A 20,976-nucleotide genomic window follows, 5' to 3' on the forward strand; every position below is an offset into this window, starting at 1 on the left:
ACTCAATAATAAGGATGTCATACAAAAAATGTGAGGTAAAGCATGTGATCGGTTTTTAATTTTTGGACCAAACAGACGGTCAGACTGGCCCTGCAGACACACACACAGTGATGCAGGGTTAGACTCACTGCAGTACTGCGTGCTAAAAAAATCTCCAATATTGATGAATACATTCAACTACTGAAAGCACAGAGCAAATTTGCACAGCTTACACTGGATAATATTGAACATACTACATCTATCTCAAACACAAAGCCCCCATTTATAATTTGACTGTATCAGAACAAATTCTGTTCAAAAATGATTTGATGTGGTGTGTACTTTGTTACTTCTGAGAGATGTATGCAACAGTATTGTTAAGAGCACAGTCACATTACCTTGTAATGCAGCCCTTTGTATAACTTCCTCCCCCTGCACTAACAAAGACAAGCAAGACAAATCCTTGCTTTTTCAACAATGTCAGCCAAATAGCACACTGGGGCCAAAAATATTCATCCAGTAGTGAGGAGGTGATACTGGCTACCAATCTGCCTCGCCCAGCCAATAGTTCACAAGTGTATCATGAGGTGGGCAACCCTCCTCCCTTGTCATCGTCCTCCCAAACTTGAGGTCAAAGCATGTCATGCCAGGCTAGGAGCATGCTGAGGGCGCACACATGGCCAGACATAAGATTTAGAGGATGGGAACAGAAGTGGTGGGGGGGGGGGCGTTAAGAAAAGAGAAGCAAGCCACAGTTACAAATAGAGAGCAGGAAGCAGATGGGCCCGTCTGAAAAGGCTATCGTAAAACTACATCCATTCAAATTTTGTATCAAACTTTGAGAATTACATTCCAACAGTGACATTTGCATAATCAAAGTGGCCTGATTCTATTCTGAAAAGCCACTGAAAATCAACAAAAATATTACCTTACTGTATTACACAAACTTGAGAACCAAAATTCCATTAATACAATGCCTAAGCCTTTTTCTAAATTATGTCTTTCCCGCTGCTTGTTTTGTTACTTGTTTGTTAGCTGTCATCTTCTTACCCGTCTGTTTATCTTTTGGTCCCACATGTTATTGTTTTTTTTTTGTTGCATAGTATAGTGTCAATTTTCTGTTTGACAGCATTTGGATGTTGTCAATTTCTTTATCTTTTTTAATTGTATTTGAGCATCCTGCCCTACACTACAGCTGATAATTAGCTGACTAGCTGTAACAGCATTACAACACATTTTGTATTTCCATATTCTGCCACCTTTTTTAGATCTTGATGTCTTGACTGCAGTTGTAGATGTGAAATAGAATTCATTATCATGTGCAGACACTAGTAACAAAACCATACTCCTGTATAGCAATTGATCAAAATAATGACATGTGAAACAATGGCAGCTGTGCAACAAAAAAATGTAGTCATTTGTTTTGTGACAAGCCTTCCAGACATATCTACACATTTTGATGTACCTAAAGATTTGGAAATTGTCAAATTCTGCCCACATACTTTGCCAGACTTTTCAGACTTGTGTTGAAACTGACATATTTACAGAAATGCTAATCAATGTGCAGTGTTCCAGTATAAAAATAAACCTAATAAAGTGAAAGTAAAAATAAGAAGGAGACAGAAGAAAAGAGCGATGTGGAGAGAGGCAGAGAGACAGATGGTTTATGGGAAGCAGCAGTAGACAGGGCAGAGAAAGATGTATAGTGAGACTAAATCATCTACAAATTCAACACACACACAGAGGTGGACTGTTAAGAAGTTAGACGAGTAGGCAGGCCTGTATAGATGAGTGTGGGCAAGAGCCACAGTCATTGCGTCAGCTTACATAAGGACAGTGAGTTGACCTCTATGTGCTTTCTATCAGCACTTTACTTAACCCTACTTAAACCATTTAAGCACAGATACATTACAATGCATGAAGCGACACATAAACACACTCAAGACTCAATGCATGTGCATAGTCAAAGCAGATACACATAAAACACGCGCAAACACACTGAGTGTGAGTGAGTGAGTGAGTGAGTGGGTGGGTGGGTGTAATAGTGAGTCACTGAGTAGCATAGACATCTCTCCCCACTCGTGTTTACGCTTGTCCTGCTGCACACGAAAGAGAAAAGGGAGAAAGAGCAAAAAAGGAGGTGAGAAGAGGAAAGAGGGAGCAGGAGAGAGAAAGAGAAGAAAAAGCTGACTCCAACTCCCAAGCTCAAAATAACTCACATCTGAAGATATGCCACAGCAGTAACACTGGGGAGAAGTGGAACCAAAATAAGAGAAAAAGGAGGAAGAGGAGAGCAAGTGAGAAAATTCGTGTCCTATGTTTTGCTGCAGCCAGACACCATTGGTCCACCAATCTGTCAGTCTGAGCACAATTAGTATTGTCATGAGTGGAGGGGGATGTGTGTGGTGTTAGGAGACTAAAAGGAACCAGAGGAGATGGGAAGAGAAGAAGAGGGGCATGGCAGGAACAGTCACAATTCATCAGTGCACTGGTACATTGCATCTGGCCTCGGCACCCCAGAACAGTACACACACCCAGACGCACCCGCACACAAACATAAATGGCCTTGCTTGCAGAATGCACGGTCAAACTGTGCACGAACACATCCAGACAGACAGAGATAATAATGACAACTGGCACAAGAAAATCCCTACAGACCTCTAGAGAATGCAACACACACATATATATATATATATATATATATATATATATATATATATATATATATTATTATATATATATATATATATATATATATTGGTATCGCCATCGCATCAACCATCAACCACAACGGCTTTCCTCTGTTGTTTGTCAACCACCACGATGTCAGGCTGGTTCGCCATTACCATTCTGTCAGTCTGGATCTGGAAGTCCCACAGGATCTTGGCTCGGTCATTCTCTACCACCTTTGGAGGTGTTTCCCACTTTGACCTCGGGGTTTCCAGTCCATACTCAGTGCAGATGTTCCTGTACACTATGCCAGCCACTTGGTTATGGCGCTCCATGTATGCTTTTCCTGCCAGCATCTTACACCCTGCAGTTATGTGCTGGATTGTCTCAGGGGCCTCTTTGCACAGCCTACACCTTGGGTCTTGTCTGGTGTGGTAGATCTGGGCCTCTATTGCTCTGGTGCTCAGGGCCTGCTCCTGTGCAGCCATGATGAGTGCCTCTGTGCTGTCCTTCAATCCAGCCCGCTCTAGCCATTGGTAGGACTTCTTGATATCAGCCACTTCAGTTATGTTCGGTGGTACATCCCATGTAGGGGTTTGTCCTCCCATGATGGTCCTTCCTCCAGCACGTCTTCCTCTGTTCTCCATTGCCTGAGACACTCCCTGAGCACGTCATCTGTTGGGGCCTTATCTTGGATGTACTTGTGGATCTTGGATGTTTCATCCTGGATAGTGGCTCTCACACTCACTAGTCCACGGCCGCCTTCCTTACGGCTAGCGTACAGTCTCAGGGTGCTGGATTTGGGATGGAACCCTCCATGCATGGTGAGGAGCTTTCGCGTCTTAACGTCTGTGGTCTGTATCTCCTCCTTTGGCCATCTTATTATTCCCGCAGGGTATCTGATCACTGGCAGGGCGTAGCTGTTTATTGCCTGGGCTTTGTTCTTGCCACTGAGCTGACTTCTTGGAGGTTGGAGGTATTTGGCCGTTGCCGTCTTCCTTGTTGCCTCTTCGAGGTTGCCATTTGCCTGTGGTATTCCAAGGTACTTGTAACCATCCTCATTGTCTGCTATTGTTCCTTCTGGGAGTGAGACCCCTTCTGTGTGGACTACCTTCCCTCTCTTTGTCACCATTCGACTGCACTTCTCAAGCCCGAATGACATCCCAATGTCAGAGCTGTAGATCCTGGTGGTGTGGATCAGTGAGTCGATGTCCCGCTCGCTCTTAGCGTATAGCTTGATGTCATCCATGTAGAGGAGGTGACTGATGGTGGCCCCGTTCCTGAGTCGGTATCCATAGCCTTGTCTTGTTGATTATTTGGCTGAGGGGGTTCAGACCTATGCAGAACAGCAGTGGGGACAGAGCATCTCCTTGGTATATGCCACATTTGATGGATACTTGTGCAAGTGGCTTACCATTGGCCTCAAGGGTGGTTTTCCACAGCCTCATCGAGTTCGCAATGAAGTCCCTTAGAGTCCTGTTGATGTTGTACATCTCTAAGCATTCTGTGATCCATGTGTGCGGCATTGAGTCATATGCTTTCTTGTAATCAATCCAGGCAGTGCACAGGTTGGTGTGTCGGGCTCTGCAGTCTTGGGTGACTGTTCTGTCAACCAGGAGTTGGTGTTTGGCTCCTCTGGTTCCTCTGCCAATGCCCTTCTGTGCTTTGCTCATGTATTGATCCATGTGTCCACTTATCTTAGCCGCGATGATGCCTGACATGAGCTTCCATGTTGTGGAGAGACAGGTTATGTCCAGTTCTTCATACCTGAGACTCTTTCTTGGATGTCTGCCGCTGTGATGGTGACTGGATTCCGTTCAGGGAGGTTGCTGTGGTCCTTTCTCAGGGCTGCCAGCCACTGTGCATCGCTGTTGTGTGATGCCTCCCTTTCCCATATACTTTTCCAGTACTGTTCCGTGGTGGGTCTGCTCTGCTGTTATTACCCTGCCATTGAGCGTACACTTTCGCAGGTTGAGTTGCGAACAGCCGGTTTATTCTTCTGGCTTCATTATCTCTCGTGTATCTCTTTAGGCGGCTGGCCAAGGCTTGGAGCCTTTGTTTGGCAGTTTCGAGTGCTTCAGGTATGGGCATCTGGTTGTACTTCTTGGGTACTTGCTTTCTCATTGCCCCTCTCTCAGCCTCTGTCAGTTGGCTCACTTCTCTCCGGGCCTCCTTGATTTTTGCCTCCAACCTTCGTTTCCATGGTGGGTATTGTCTCTCATGGCTCCCATGGTTGCTCTTGTAGCCAAGCATCTCTAGGATCACTGCTGCTGAGGCGTATATCAGCTCATTGGTTTCAGTGATGGTTGTGGTAGGTTGTGGATGCTGCATTCACATCTTCTAAGAGACTTTCTGATGGTACTTCACTTAGCCGTTGTAGTTGGCGTCGGGGTTGCCTTGTATTCATCCTCGCCATGATCTTATCTTTCAGGTCAGTTGCTGCCTCGTTCAGCGTGATTTCTCTTGGGGCTTCGTACCCAATCTCTGGTTGGGGAGCTGCTGGATGCTCCCCTCTGACCTGTAGTCCTGGCTCCCCCTTGCCATAGCAGTTGTGTGTGTGTGTGATATATATATATATATATATATATATATATATATATATATATATATATATATATATATATATATACACACACACACACACACACACACACACACACAACTGTCACAATACCAAATTTCTGAGTTTGTTTTCTCTGGAGATTTCCTGGGAGGTTCATAGGCTACAGTGCTAACATGCACACATCTACCTATTTACACAAAATACAGCACATGTCTGTGTAATCCATGTTTGTGCAAACACTGACGCCAATTTCCAAGATGTTTCCTGATATAGACTAATGCAGCTTAACCAAGAATGTCTCTCTGCGTGTGTGCTTGTGTGCGTAAGCTGTGCTGCAAACCGTGACAATGTCTTTGTGTCTGTCTGCTGCACTGTAAGCAAGAAGCCAGCTCACTCGTGACAGTGTTAGCCAACATGATGTCAGTGTGTGTCGAGCTTCTGGCTGAGAGATACCTGCTGTGACCTCACTTGCTTGACCTAAAAAGGTAGGAGTCACCCCTGCTGCTTAGAATCTCACAAAAATCAGGCGTTTTCAGTTTGTGCATGCTATCACTGGATGTATGCTGTACATGTGCACTAAAAACACTTTGTATTTAGGCAAGGTGGAGAAAAAAAATTCCTACCCACAGCTGTTAGCCATGGCTGGAAAGTGTTTCTTCTTTACCAATACTTTGGAAGGTGAACAACAATATTTGGAGGTGCTAAACGATACATTTGATTGCTTTTCAAAATAATTCAAGCCACACTAATGAAAGGAAAATTTAACAGATTACAATATCCAGAATGGCTTCCAATAACATAATGTGAACTACTATATCTGCATCTGTAAAGGATGAGTGTAGACAGGGCATGAAATTAAGTTCCCCTTCTCACCTAAGGTAACAGCTCACTTGCCTAATTTAGTGATCAGACACAAGCCCAGCTGGCAAAAGAGACTGGACATAAAAATCTCAATCCCATGCATGAAAATGAAAAAACATTTAATTAAGATATCACAAAAATGTCAGTGCTTCTCTGTCAGTTGCCTTTATTCTACCTTATAGTCCAAGGGCTCATCACAGCCTCATCACAACTCCGCACTGCTGCCATAGCGACAACACTCAAAGCTGAGCCAACAGCATTACAGACAGGCAGGCAGGCAGCTCTTTAGCTCATAGACGGAAATAACTAGCTAACAAAGCAAACCAGCAGCAGCACCATGAACAACCCTTATCAAAACACAAATTGCCGCAACAGTTTTTTATTTAACACCACCTAGAAAAAAAAGGCTGTCCTGCAGCAGTCACAAACTGCTATAGGAAGCACTGGCTATGACATGACACTGATTGTCCTACATGTTATAATTTAAAGAAAGACACCTGCATACTTTGTTGTGTCTTAGACATGCTTTTTTCCCTTAACTCGTTCATAATGGTCATAATGTAAATTATGCACTTGTGAAATTGTTACATTAACAGTAATATTTTATCCAGACTACTACAAATTTCAGTCTACTATCCCAGTGAGGTGGTGCCCAGACAGACTGATTTAAATAAATATGCAGGGTATTTACATGAGAAATCAGACACACAACCACACAAGAGCAATTAAATATACATCAAGTGCAACAAAAAGCAATACAACACTGTGCCGATATACACCAATACAATACACACAAACATTTGCATCTGGGCTCACTCTCCCAGGCTCCCTGCAACATACGACAGTGTAATGAAGCACAAAACACATACTGTTGAAACATCTGGTGCAGGCAAAGACAGAGCGACAGACAGAATACAGAGGGGCACTAAAAGACAGAAAGAGATGGGAAAATAATGAGGGGAGAGACAAAGACAAGAGTGGAAAATTAAATAGGAATATAAAGGTGGAAAGGAAGAGAAAATTTGGGAAAGTAAATCAGGAAAAGTAACGTGGGAGAAGGAAAGGATCTCCAAAAGTGGAAAGGATCAGGCCGGAAAAGTTGGGAGCTAAAGCTATGTAATGCAAGGAACAAGAGAAAGGGCAGGAAGACAAAATGGAGAGATGTTTTTGCCCACAAGCTTGTTACAACCACAGAGAACTAAGGAGAATAAACACACACGAAGGGCAATGGTGCAGGTCAACAATCTGACCACAGCGTGCACACCCGGAGGGAAAGGACAGCAGGAGAAAGTGACTGTGGAGGAGAAGGGAGAGTAGGAGAGAACAGAAGGAAGGAGGGAGGCAGAGAGAGATACAAAGCAGACTCTTAATGATGCGAGGCACTAACAAAACTAGGGGAGAGAGGGAGACAACAAAAATTAGACAACAATAAAGAGGAAAAGATAGGAAAGAGTAAACCATAAAATGAAAAAAACAAGCAGAGAGAGGGCGTCAATGAAAACAAAAACAATCAAAACAGGAAAAGTAAAGGGCTGTTGCAAACATTCTGCAATCTGACTTTTGCAACTGTTTCCAGAAGCACAACGCTCTCTTTGTCTCATACCTCTTTGAACAGTGAAATAGGAGACATGACTTGCTCATAAATGGATATTACGGTAAACAGTGTGTCGAATAGAGGAATGGTTGTCAGCCCTAAGACATGTTAAACAAAGGGAAAGAAGGGTTTCATTTGAAGCATGCAACTCTCCCTGACAAAAAGAAGAATCAGTACTGTTGTGACAGTAAAACTTTCTAATTAATGGGAGTGACATTTTCAGACATCTTGAGCCCGTTATTTACAAAATGATAGCATTTTAGAGGACTCAGACAGCAAAGGTAATTGAGAAATAAAAATTTAGCATTCCTTATCTAAAAATACATTCATTGTGTTGAAATGAAACCTTTTGCAAGTTTCAAATTGTACAGTGATGAAAAGGGCTTAATTTCAACCAATAAATTCCTTGATAATCAGAGTTGGGGGGTGAGCAATGCTTAGAGAGTGAGACAGTGACATCCAGCACAGTAGACTTCTGTGTCTAGGTGTCACTGCATACATGCAGTTTTTTTTCAAGACACTGCCTGTTATGTGGATAAATATAACATCTCCCCTGTTGCGACTAGGTATGCATGTAAGCATGTATGTGTAGGTTTAAGTTTTCACAGAATTGAAGTGATTCTGAGGAAAATGGGGGCGTGTGGAGCGGAAAAACATCACTCTCCCTCACTCTCTGCAGTGCTGCAACCACTGGGTGTGTGCAAGTATCTCACTGTGTTTGCATGTGCCCCAACTGCAGGGGCGCCACCAAGTGGTCACAATTATTCCCACGGTCATTTAGAGAGAGAATAGACTAATGTGTACGGGAAGAGAAGAGGGCATGAGAGAGAGAAAAAGAGAGATGGATAAATATTCAGGAATTTGTGGGGGGAGATGTAAACAGCTTGTGTTTGACTTCAAATGAAAATGAACTAACTCTGTCAAGACATCCGAGACAGTAGTGACACAAACTTTCTCTGTGGAGCTTCTGATTAATTGGCTGACCATGCAAGACAACAAGCTCTCCCACATATAAACACATTCAGTCAGTTATTCACACACAAGTATCCCTTCACTACTCAAAAGCAAAGCTGTGTACACACATACATGCAGACAGATACACAGGTTTGTTTGTACCTCTCCCTCAATTCTGGGGGGCCGAATGCTGGACAGGTGGATGGTCTTGTTTTCTCCAGAGTTGAGCTTAACCACCATGGCATCAGCGTTGACCACCTGCATCACCTAAAGGGACAGAAGAAGAGAGGAGAGAAATTGAGTAAAATAAATGCATTTGCACAAAAATTGCTGGGCAAACACAAAGAACCACAAAGAAGTCAAGAAACTCAATAAGAAATTAATTTATTTCCTTCAGGAAACAAAAAAAATAAAAAATCACAATCATACCCCTGCAGGATGGAAAAGTGTTGGAGCAAAAAGACGAAATTTGAAAGAAAGATGGGAAGTGAAGGAGCAGGTAAAGGATAAATGGAGAGGAAGAGATCTATTCAAAGGCGGAAGGAGAGTGACAGTGCAGATCGTGTGCTGTCACGAGCAGAAGGCACTGAGTGCGAGGTAAGAAAGAGTGATCCTTGAGTGACTGAGTAAGTAAGTAAGCGAGCTAAGTCGTCCCAGCAGGCCGGCAAGGTTTGGAGGACAGAGCGAGGACGTTTTGCTATCTAGGGGATTGGCACCAGGGGGGAGGGAGACAGAGTGCAAGAGAAAGAGCTTTAAAACACAAACATCCTGTTAAAGATAGACTGGTAGAGCATTACACAGCCCTCTGCCCAACAACTGGCTGGCAGCACTTTGTTCTGGAGACCTTTACAAGTATAACTACAGACACAGACTAATTTATGTTTGGCATTTAAATGTTATTTCTGTGTACCGAAGGTAGCAACCACAATTTATAGCAGGTACCGTAGAGTATTAGTCTTGCATACAACTACAGCATTGGTTTCCAATGAAGAAAACCATTGACAAAAGCACTCAGAACTGTATATGGGGATCTGGAAACTGCAGTCCTAGTCCTCAAAGTATAGAAATCTCAAAGAAATTTAGACTCATCAAAAGTCATGAATAACAATGGAGTGTGGAATAAATATTTGCAACTCAACCCAGTCTATGTATGTGCTTTTCTATGTGCCTGTGCCCTCCCAAGTAAGAAGACAGATTGGGGGTATAATGTGACTGAGATGGAGGAGGCATCCAAACCAAGAGCCTTTAAGTAGGCCGAGAAATCAATCGCCCTACACATGTTTCCACCCACACGTGCATTAAATGGCCTCATCATTACTCAATCTGTGGTTCATATGTCGGCTGTGCTCAAGCTAAAGTCCTAAAAGTGAGAGAAGCAGGTCTATGCTATGTTTCTTGCACAATTTGGACCATGTGGGTGTTGTGAGGCTGACTGTGTGGTAGAAAAACAAAACAACCAAAAATCCTTTTGAGTTATTAAGGTTGAGTTGAACCTTTTTGATAACATGCATGGCAGACACAAATCCAGGTATATTAGGCTCGTTTGGAGATTCATTATTCCATAAAAACAAATCAACCATTGCATTTGCCACCAGAGAACAGAAATTAGACCAGCCCACATGCTAAATAGGCTACCCACAACAGCAGCCAAAATACATCATATACTAATCACTGAGCTGAGTGGGAGCGATACAGAGACATAGGGAGCAGAAGGGAGAGAGACAGAGAGGGGGAGAGGTGTAATGAGTAAGTGCGAGGGGGAGCATGCATGCACACAGCGACATACACACATGCACGCACACCAGCCTACACAAATTCACACTGTAACAAGGTCATTTTGTGGCCTGCCCAAGTAAATAAAGTGCAAGAGAGAGAATGTGGCAGGAGCAGAAGAAAATGGCTCAGCATCTACTGGCTAATTATCAGCCGGAGGAGGCGAGACGAGAGAGGCGAAGGAGGACAGATCAACACACACCAAGATAGAGGAACAGAAAGATGGAGCGAGCCAGAAAGACAGAGTGCAATCTCTCAGCAAACATCACAAGAAGGGAGACAGAGGAAAAGATTGAGAATAGATAGAAAACTAGAGCAAAAAGTCTTAGCAAAAGTAGCTGCCATGAGGGTCGAGTGAGCAGGCAGAGAAGACAAATAAGCGGGAGCATGACTCACTGGTCCAATTTGATACTCGAGAGGTGGGGATCTACTGCCACCCTCTGTCCATGGCTGACATGACATCTGCAGTGGCCAAGATCAGTCATAGCGAAACGAAGATTTTGGCTACTGTCTGAGACTGTGTTGGTTGTCAGTCCAATCCATTAAGTTGGTTTTAACCACAGGGCCAAGCAAGGGCTTAGCCAGGACTTGCTCATTACTCATGTCAGATCATCTCCCTCAAAAGCAACACCTATGGCAGTGTTTTCAGTCTTGCTGCCAGTGGAGATGATTTGTCATCCAAATTACATGGTTTCAAATAAACTAGTGGTGTTTTCGATGTGATGATAAACAACTTGAGCTGGCATGTAGTCCCTGGGTGCTGCTGGAAAAAGGTGGCTGATGAGTATGTAACGCTTTGTGAGGACATTATCCTGGGACAGGTACCAATAATCCAAAGAGACTTTTTGACCCAATCGCTTCACAAATTTTAACTGGGGCACAAACCAATATACCCTTTTCTCATCATCTTTCCCAAATGTGACTTCTTAATTTCTTCAAGAAGCTGTCTGACCTTGTAACCATTCTGTCTGACTTATTTTAACTGGGATGTAAAGTATACTAACAGCCAAAAGAGGCCCTCATGTCATCTCTTCCCCTCTTAACTATTGTTAAGGTGTACTATTCTCTCTCTATCTAACAAGACCTTCAATTGCTCTAATGCACTAGTCCATTCAAGAGTACTTCTCTTCAAGTTTTTTTTTACTCCCAACATAGGCCAGAAAATACATTTATATAAGTACTATACCACTCAGGAATATTATCATGAGGTGGAATATCATGTAAATCAAGGGTAACATTGAGTAACTTCATATGGATTTCCATCCAAACAAAGCTGTGCAGAATAGCACATACACATCAGTATAATATTTGTACTAGCCACTGTCACCTTTAAAATCTTGTGAGTCCAGTATTATTTTTAATGCTAATCTGGCTGAGTATGTAATTCCATGCTTTTATCCTGTTGCTGTCCAAGTGGCAACAGGATAAAATTAAGTATGAAAAAACACATCCACCTTTAGGTTAGAATGTCTGGAAAACGTAACCTGTTTTGCCTTTGTATTAGAACTAGCACAGAAATGTATAGCTGTATACGATATTAGCATAGATGGCTGGGAAAATATCTGACATCTATATCTGCTTCACAAAAAACATCTATACTACTGCCAAAAACGGTTACGTATATAATCCTCAGACATTGCAAATACACACACTAGTTTTGCTTTTTAACTACCATATTCTTTTGGACTTGGTCGACCTAAAAGCAACAGTGGTAGTGTTCCTGACAATCTAGTGATGAGAGGCTGGTAAAGGGGTTTACACCACGTCACCTTTTATCCATCACCTCACAGGTCGGTGGTTACCCAGGAGAGCGGAGGGAAAGAGAAAGGAAAGGAGGGGAGAGTAAGACTATTGGGATATGGCCTACATCCACTTCTCCAGTAGTCCCAGTAGAAGTGGGAGGAGAGAGGCGAGACAGCTGAAACGGAAGATGCGTCAGCAGGATTGACTTGTGGGGATTGGACCTGCTCTGCCTCTCCACTCTATCCATCACTCACATAATAAGAAGTGAAAAGTAGAGTGGACAAGAAGAGAGGAGGAGTGAATGATGATGGGATTGATGGATAGATGTGTCCCTGAGAGAGTCGGTGCATTGCAGTATTAGGTGCTGACTAATGTCACAGGGACAAGTATGGAGGGGCAATGACAGGCCTGAGTAACCTTAGCCTGTCCAATATGTACTTAGTTTTGAAATGGCTCAAGCAGTTGCAAGGTTAGCATGTTTCCCATCACAACTCTCCCACTTTTAACAAAAAATGTTTTGAGTCAGACGGTCCGAATGCCATTTTAGAGGCTTTGACCCTATTATGAACAACTTCAAAAGCTATCTTGGATCATATTTATATTATAGAAAATGGTTCCATTTTAACCACATAAACTACATAAGGTGATAATCTGGAGAAGTCTTTTGCCCAAGGCGTGGTGTCTCAGGAGCTGCTGATGGCTTTCTATCCCCTAAACAAACCGACTAACACAGCAGCAGTTGACATGGAGCAAACTTCCTCTGTGGCTCTTTTGTGGGAGAGAAGTTGCAGGGGAAGGAGGGCAGAGAAAAGTCCTACAGAGATCATAAAGTACACTAAGGTTTAACTGGGGGCATCAGCAGTGTAGTACCGTAGCAGTTTAAAAAAAAAAAAAAAAAAAAAAAAGATAAAAACTGCAAGGATGCCAGAGAAAGGACACACTTAGTCCCAGGGATCTATGATTAGGTGTTTTTTTCCTGACTTTCACTTCTCATGTATTTTCATACTTCTTCCCCTAAGTCTCATTATACCTCTCCATACAAACTCACACTTTCAATTTATTCTTTGACCCTCTACCTCTTTTTTTGCCATTTTTCTGCCTCTTTTTCCACATACCCTCCTGAGCTCACCACTCCCCACATCCAACCCTATTTTATTGAGGGGGTTCAGAGAAATCTGAGAGCAGCTCACACTGATAATATAAATGTTTTATCCTTTCTCTAGTCTCTTCCCTGACTCAGGAAAAAATATACACACACATAGTTTCTTTTTGCGCCTTCTTTATGCGTGCGCAGTTTATCAAATTCATTCTGTAAGCAAATTGCCAAAGCAACACCTTTTATGTAACCCTCAGGCTAGCCATGAATTTTTCAGTTCAGGGTCTGGAGGGAGCAAACACAGACAAAAGACAAACTTTAGAGGTATCAAACTTTTTTTCCATTCCTAGAGAAAAATATATCAACTGAAGGGGAAGGGTGGGGTGCAACTCATCAAAATGCACACAGAGGAAACCAGATTTAAAGCTGATGTTTTAAGGTTAGAGCTGCTTTACTACGTTAAAGCTTCAACTTGAGACACTATAACATGTCATCTCATAGTAAAACTGTATTACCAAAAAGGTACAGAGCAGTCCGTCTCACTTGATTTGAACTAATGTGTGTTGACAACTAGGAGGGAGAGCACTCCATTGTACTTGATATTAAGGACACTTCTTTTCCCCTGAGGCCCTGGCCAATAACCTCCAACGCTAATGTCTGTAGTTTTGCTGCTACAGCATACACCAGCGATTTGGCCCTAATTTGACTGGGGAGTGCTTCAAGGTTGCTGTTAAGCATTCCTCCTAGTACCTTTAGTGAAGGGATTTGTATTTCTTATTTTTATTCAGTGTGGGGTGCAAATGTGAAAATAAGAGGTGTCAGGAGAATATGATTCGTTAGAAGCCTCAAAGTGGCTCTGCTTTTGCTGCAGTGCTGGGAGAAAATTTGAAATGCTGCAGTAGACATCAAGCGGTGGAAGCAAAGGAAACAACCGGCTTCCCCTTAGCACTGAAGCCAAGTCTTTTTCACAGTAGATAATGTCTGCATGTCATGTTGAAAGTTTTATACCTTCTGCTTTTTCTCTGTAGTATAAAGATAGGTGAGGACTTTCAATGCAAGCAGGATGATCCAAATTGAAAGACATTATGTTAGGGGCCAAAGAAAAAGTGTCAATTAGAGACACCTTTACCAATGGGACACAGCTTATAAAAGCCACTTCAGGACCTCACCTTGGCTACAAATTGCCTGTCCTTCTGGTCCAAGTTGGCTGTGGGTGCCACGTAATCCTTCCAGATGCGGACCTTGCGCTCTTTAGCAGATCTGGCCAAGAAAAAAAAATCATCATCATCATCAGTGGTAGTGGTAGCAACATCAACCACATTTTAGGACATAAAGGGCTTAATCAAGAGACTAAAATTATACATTTGGCTGGAAAAAGGCTCATTAAAGTGAGAAAATTCCAACATAATTAACCCATAGTCATTGCTGCAATTATTGTAGAGAATGAATATCATTGCAGCGGAAGAGTGTGAGATTGTTCATCTCGAGTAGTGGTAACATACATTTGTATACTATTTAATTTGTACTTTATTTTCAATACCTCAAGAATCTGCATGCACTCTCTTTATTCATTATGTCTCGTATCAAATCAGTGATTTTCAGAACCAAATATATTGTAAATTTAGCTCCTAAACTTTTCTCTGTCAGCTGAGCAACAGCTGAATTTAATAATATATGACATGACTTGATGAGCTCATCTGCCAATGAATAAAATGCTTAATATGATTATTAGAAAACAACAAGAATTTTTAATAAACATCCGAAATTTTCCTGTGTAGTTTTTAGTATCTTCCAGACCTGTGCACTTCCAACAGTTTTGACAAACATCTAACCAACCATCTATTCAACTAAAGTTCTGTTTTCTGTGTGTCCACAGTTGCGTACCGTTCAGCAGCTCTGAGTTTCTCGGCTCCCTGGGTGTAAACAGCCATGGACCAGTCCACACAGCGGGCAAACCCTTCCTTCAGCAGGAGCTCTGTTATGTTGCCATTCTGACACAAAGGGAAACAGGGAAAGTCAAAAAACAATTATGAGACAGACAGAATTTTAATGACACTTCCACCACCGGGTGCCGCCTCCTGCGTCTTACTGGGTGAAGGATGGTGCCCAGTATGATCTGGTTGGGGCAGCTCTCCAGGATGATCTGAACGTCTCTCTGCAGAAGACGGGATTCAGTAAAGAATTTGGCTTCTGCTGCAAATGCCTCTGGTGTCTCTGTACCATCTGCTTCCCGCTTGAATGTGGGACACTAGAGAGAAGGAAAACACACATTAACATAATAACACTCACACCTCAATCAATAGGTATTTTGCAAGCATTGGGAAATGTTCAAATGTGTCCAATTTGATTGATTACATTACCATTGCAACACGAGCACACATTTTGTCTACTGCAATTCCCAGCAGTCAACCAGTGACTCTAGGAGGTTTTTTGCGCACACGTTTTGATACAATCTGTTTTTTCTGTATACTACTGTTATCCACTTTTAATCGATGTCACCTTGCTGTATATGCTATCTGTATTCTCCTTTGAGGGTGGCAAAACACCAGACAGATATAAACACAACAGGCGCGACGAGCAGACAAGCCTTTGAACAACGAAACAAAGAACACCTTGAAATGGATGTAATATCTTCAAGTGGGAGATGAAAAAGATTAGTTATCGCAAGTGGTTCATTGGCAAAGCTGGGCTTGGTGAAAGAGATTGATGGGGAAATTTAGTGGATGGACTGTTTACCTTAAAACACTAAAAACATTAATAGTTTTTGTGACAGTAAAGTGAAGAAAGACGGGTGTGGAGGAAACTGTCAAACCACAGTAATTTCATCTACATGTGGTTGGCCATACGTGCATTTATTTATTTGTTCACTACTTATTGTTACTGTAGTCTCCTGACTAAAACAAACAGTTTGTCAAAAATAATGAATGAGCTCAACAGTTCACATTTCACCACATTTGTAATTGCAGCAAGTGATAGGTGGTTACCTTAACTCCAGATAGCATGACAGTGACCAGGTAGTGGTCGGGGAGCAGCAAGGCACGAACAACACTGCCGTCACGCACGTGCTCGATGATGGCTGGGGGAGGAACAGAATGTAGAAGCATTTGAGGGAGAGGACAGCGTGCTGAATTACAATGATCATACAGACATCAAGCTCTCGGATTAGATTTTCATATTTGTGGGCTGGACAAAGCTAATACTTACCTTATGAGTACAATATTTCATAATGGAAAATGGAGGATTTAATGGTTAGGGATCAAGGGTGAAACCCAACATCTGATTCTTTCAGGAAAGCTGCCCCAAGTTTAATCGGGGCCAGACCAATGAATATCTGAATTTATTTCATTTATTTAAATCTTCCTTCAAGGAAAATTGAAGGAAAATTGTCATGGCGTCAACACTCAGATGCAAGTAGTGTAGTAGTGTATATAGCCATATTTTGCCAAAACAATAAATGTTTGGAACATACTGAGCCTACGGATGGACAGTGGAGAAGTGCATTTGAGAAAATTCTCTGGATGTTTTGATACTTTCCCTACTGAAATCCATTGTAACCAGCATAAACTCAAGCTGACCACAGCCATTGATCTCTGGGAAGAAGAAGGCCACATATTGCTAGTGTTTGTTTTTACAGCTACCTTTCAAGCCTACAGAGGTAAGTACTTCATACTAAAAAGATAGATTTTTGGTGCAGGATCACTTTAAAGTTTTGACTTTGCTATATGCAACATATCAAAGCTTGAGACAAGGTCAATTTATTTGGAAAGCTTTTTGAGGTGCTACATTATATTTTTCTCCAAAATCACATCACTCAACTGTCGCTTCTGACCTCTAAAGTACTACTCTAAAGAAATTGGACAGGATGTGATTCACCTGTGTGAAAGGCATTTCACCCCTAAATGGTATTTTTATGATGGGTTCTCTTAGTCTCTGTATGCCTTCTTTTGGTGTATGACTTGTGTGCACGTAAACGTGTATGTGTGTGTCGGCATAAGCAGATGAGAGAGAAATTGGCATTTCGGTTTTCAACCACAGCAACTCAAAGCACATTTAAAGCGCTTCGGCTGGATTGCTGCCTCCAATTTTAAAGCAACCCTGACTGTCTCTCATGAATGGTAAGAACAAGACATAAAAGAACGAAAAAGCCTTCCCCTGTTCATTTTCCCATTCAATTAAAAGGGTAGTGAAATGAGCTGAGCCACTGTTAAGGGCAGTCGACTGGAAATGAACTGAGTGGCACATTACCACTCGGGTAGTGTCAGAGAAGAGAGACTGGAGGAATGAGCCAGTCAAGGGGCATATAGTGTGTACCATTACATGCCCTGAAGTGGATATTTAGAACGAAATATCTGATAAAATGTTGATTTCTGACACAGCCTGCAAATGTGGCTTTTAGGGGAAAATAGAGGCTTATGTAATATTGTGTGTTTTTATATACCATGTGTCTTTATTTCCTAGGCCAAGCTTTCTCTGTATGCGTGTGTTTGGATGTTTGCATGTCCCTCCAAAACTCATTACCGTTGATAGGTTTCTGGTGCAAGGAGTCAACGAAGTTGCGGGGATTCTCTATGGTGTACTTCATGTCACGGATGGTGTGTGAACCGCCACCCTCACTCCACAAGCCCTTCTTGGAAGCCTTAGACTGGTCCTCCAATTCACAGAGTCTGGCCTGCTCTGGACTGGTCACACACACAAAAAGGAACAAAAAGCACCCACAAAACACATTTAAAACTCTGGATAACTGTTAAGTGATAAAAATCGACATGTTGCTCTCTGTAAATGTAGGGAATAGAACTTAGCTGTACAGCCTTCTTACAACATGATTGTTTGACTTTAATCCATTTGAGTTTTTTGCTGCTGTTTTTTACAAATGTAAAAAAGTTGTGAATACAGCACAAATATTTTCCCGCTCTTTCCCAGCCATCGCCTTTAGAAGAAAGTGCATGCAGCCACAGTGGGAAGGCTGAACACCTTAAGATGGGCAGTCTGATTTAATTTTAACAGACTAGCACAATTAGAAATGAATTTTACTTCATAAAATAAGAAACCAAAATGAAACCTCCACAGCAACTTTATTAAATTTACTTTAATGAATTAGTTAAGTAGCATGAAACCTGGCCCACTACTGGAACCTGCAGCTAAGTCAAACTGATAATGAAACTTTCACAGATGGCTCCTTACCAGCTGAAAATGAAAATGAAAAATGAAATTGCTGTTAGGGAACACTGGTGCACTAAAATTGTAATAGCTCAAGTTAAAATATTGCTATTAACTAGGTGACAAACACATCTATAAAGATCAGAGGGTCTTTGAGTGCCATAAAACTCTCTTGACAACCTGCTATATACATATAGATATATATATATATATATAATCTATAATAACACTGCTAGCTCAGCCTCTTAACAAGTTGCAAATAATTTCACACCAGTCAGAAACGGATAGTCACCATACCTAACGAGCAGAAAAGGTTGCTCCCCTTTAAAGTTTAACATGTTCAAATTGCACTTATCCAGGCTGTGTTCAAAACATGGGCTACCAAAATCTTTGTCCCAATAGGCAAATATCAGCATTACAAGAACCACAATTACAACAACTTGTGGCCGATGTGAAAGGAAACTTCTATCATGTTGGGTCCATTATTACAATTCATCTAATTACAACAACAGTAACTTTTCGGTGCAACAAAACTGTCATTGGTTGTTAACTTCAACCCGTACAACAAGTGCTCATTAAATGTATGGGACTGTATAAGTAAGGATTTGGTAAAGCTCCAGCTTTGTTGAATTAAGAGCTGTATAAAGCTGTGCCTGACACTGCACTGTTGTTTTAGTGGTAACCAGCTGATGACCAGATTATAACGGAGTAAAAATGTATCAGCGCATTTTGTGAAGAGACAATAACAGTGTTTGACAGCTCCTTCAAAAGCAAATACGCAGCTGGCTACAAATGCCACAATTAATTCTATGCTGGCTCTCTAAATTGTGCAGCCTAATGCTTTTTGAGGGCCCTTGTACAACTTTAATTATTCATTACTTCAAATGGCCACAGGCTTTTGTTTTTCCAAGAAGTAAAGGCTGCCCGATTGATATGGGAGTAGTGATGGTGACTAGAGCTTGAAGAGGCAACAAAGTGGGTCTCAATTAAAATGCCACACACATAGACACACATGTAGCCTGTTCTCCAGCTGTGTGTTCCTAATTGGGCTTTTGGACTCATGCCCAAAAGCCATCTAGTTTTCTTTCCCCCTTTACACTAATTTAGCTACCAACTTCAAATTGAATCAAAACAGTTTCTTGTTTACTGAGCAACAACAGTGAAACTTTTTGTAAGAAGTCAACTGTATTTAAGCTACTTAGAATTTAAGTGCTAAACAGGAATAGAAAGCTACAAAGATAGAGTGAGAGAAACTGATAATGCAATCAAGGAAAGCAGACATTGTAAAGCCACAGACATAAATGGAAAGCAACTCAGCAGAGATTGGTAAAGATATAGAAATAACTTTATGTGTGGAGGCAGATGATAGTGTACTTATCCATGTCTCCAAATAGACTGGTTTCTTTTTAGGTCAGCGACTCCTTCCAACCAATACATTGCTTCAAATCAAAACAGATATTGATGGGTAAGAAAGTACAATACTGAGCCAGATTACTGGAGAAACAAAGGACCAAGGGAAAAAAAATTCCAATTCCCTTATATTTGAACACGCTGTAGGCTACATCTTTCATCTCCATATGGCTCCCTTGTGCAACCAAAAATACTTTAAATAGATACAAAATGTTGAACCTTAGCAAGCTGTTTTACAGCTCCCTGTTGTCTTTGTACAGTTTGAAGAGGGTGTAGGAAGTCATGTTCCCCAGTGTGCTCCACTGGAAGGGTTCCACTGCTAGTGAGCAGCTAGCCCCAAATGAGCACAGTTCATCCCCCAGACATTAACACCCCTCAACCACAACTCCTCTGGGGCTCCAGTTAAAAAGGGGGGGTTATAAGCACCGTTGGTCTCTATGTTAATGTAGCTCCCTTCTGCTCTGGTGGGCATTATATAAACCAATCAGTCTGTGGTTTTAATTTTTCAAAAAAGGGGAGGGGAATGCCATGGAATCTGACCATTTTTTAGGGTCTAGCCACCTCAGTGAATGGATAAAGTATTTTTAAAGACAAGAAGTCTAACAGAGTGACAGAGACTGATGCAAGACTGAGAAAAAGTGATTGATGACTGCATCTGTAGCAATCACTGTATGGCTCAACACCAAGGACAGCATTTTTTATGCTTGATCAAGTTAAAGTGAAACTAAGTCAAATGATGAAGCCTTCAACAGCTAACCAAAAAACTCATCTGTGTGATTTAAATTAATAGAAATCTGTCTGGGACTGACAACTGCAATATATATGAAGAAGCTAAAGCTGGAAGAAAAAAAAAAAAGAAAAAAAAAATCACAGAATTAATTTTTAACTGCAATTGGGAAAAGTGGACCATATAAGTAAATCAAGATGCCAAACAAGTAACCTAACCATTTAAATATAGAATAACTGGACATAAAAATGTATATACATGTCTGAGTACCCTATGACAAGTAGCCTACTTGTTCTGTGTCATGCTGTATTTGTGCTACTTTCACATGTTGCTGAATCCAGATCTGAAAACCCAATAAAAAATAAAGTACTTAACAAGTTCCACACTAGGGTATCTGTGCAGTAAAGTTACTTGGAATCCATCATCTGTCCCGATGTGGCACTTACCCA

General features: G+C 41.7%; 1 protein-coding gene across 1 annotated transcript in view; it reads right to left on the reverse strand.

The window, feature by feature from the left end:
* snd1 (staphylococcal nuclease and tudor domain containing 1) overlaps positions 1–20,976 on the reverse strand; it is a 172,981-nt gene that overhangs the window by 145,546 nt on the left and 6,459 nt on the right. Inside the window, exons 5-10 of the mRNA XM_044185773.1 lie at positions 17,752–17,912; positions 16,218–16,309; positions 15,323–15,481; positions 15,118–15,224; positions 14,403–14,493; positions 8,784–8,888 (exon numbers count right to left, since the gene is read on the reverse strand). Of these exons, the coding sequence (XP_044041708.1) occupies positions 8,784–8,888; positions 14,403–14,493; positions 15,118–15,224; positions 15,323–15,481; positions 16,218–16,309; positions 17,752–17,912 (715 nt within the window). The remainder of the gene's footprint in view (positions 1–8,783; positions 8,889–14,402; positions 14,494–15,117; positions 15,225–15,322; positions 15,482–16,217; positions 16,310–17,751; positions 17,913–20,976) is intronic.

The sequence above is a fragment of the Siniperca chuatsi genome, linkage group LG23 (genome assembly GCF_020085105.1).
Source record: "Siniperca chuatsi isolate FFG_IHB_CAS linkage group LG23, ASM2008510v1, whole genome shotgun sequence".
Taxonomy (NCBI): Eukaryota; Metazoa; Chordata; class Actinopteri; order Centrarchiformes; family Sinipercidae; genus Siniperca; species Siniperca chuatsi.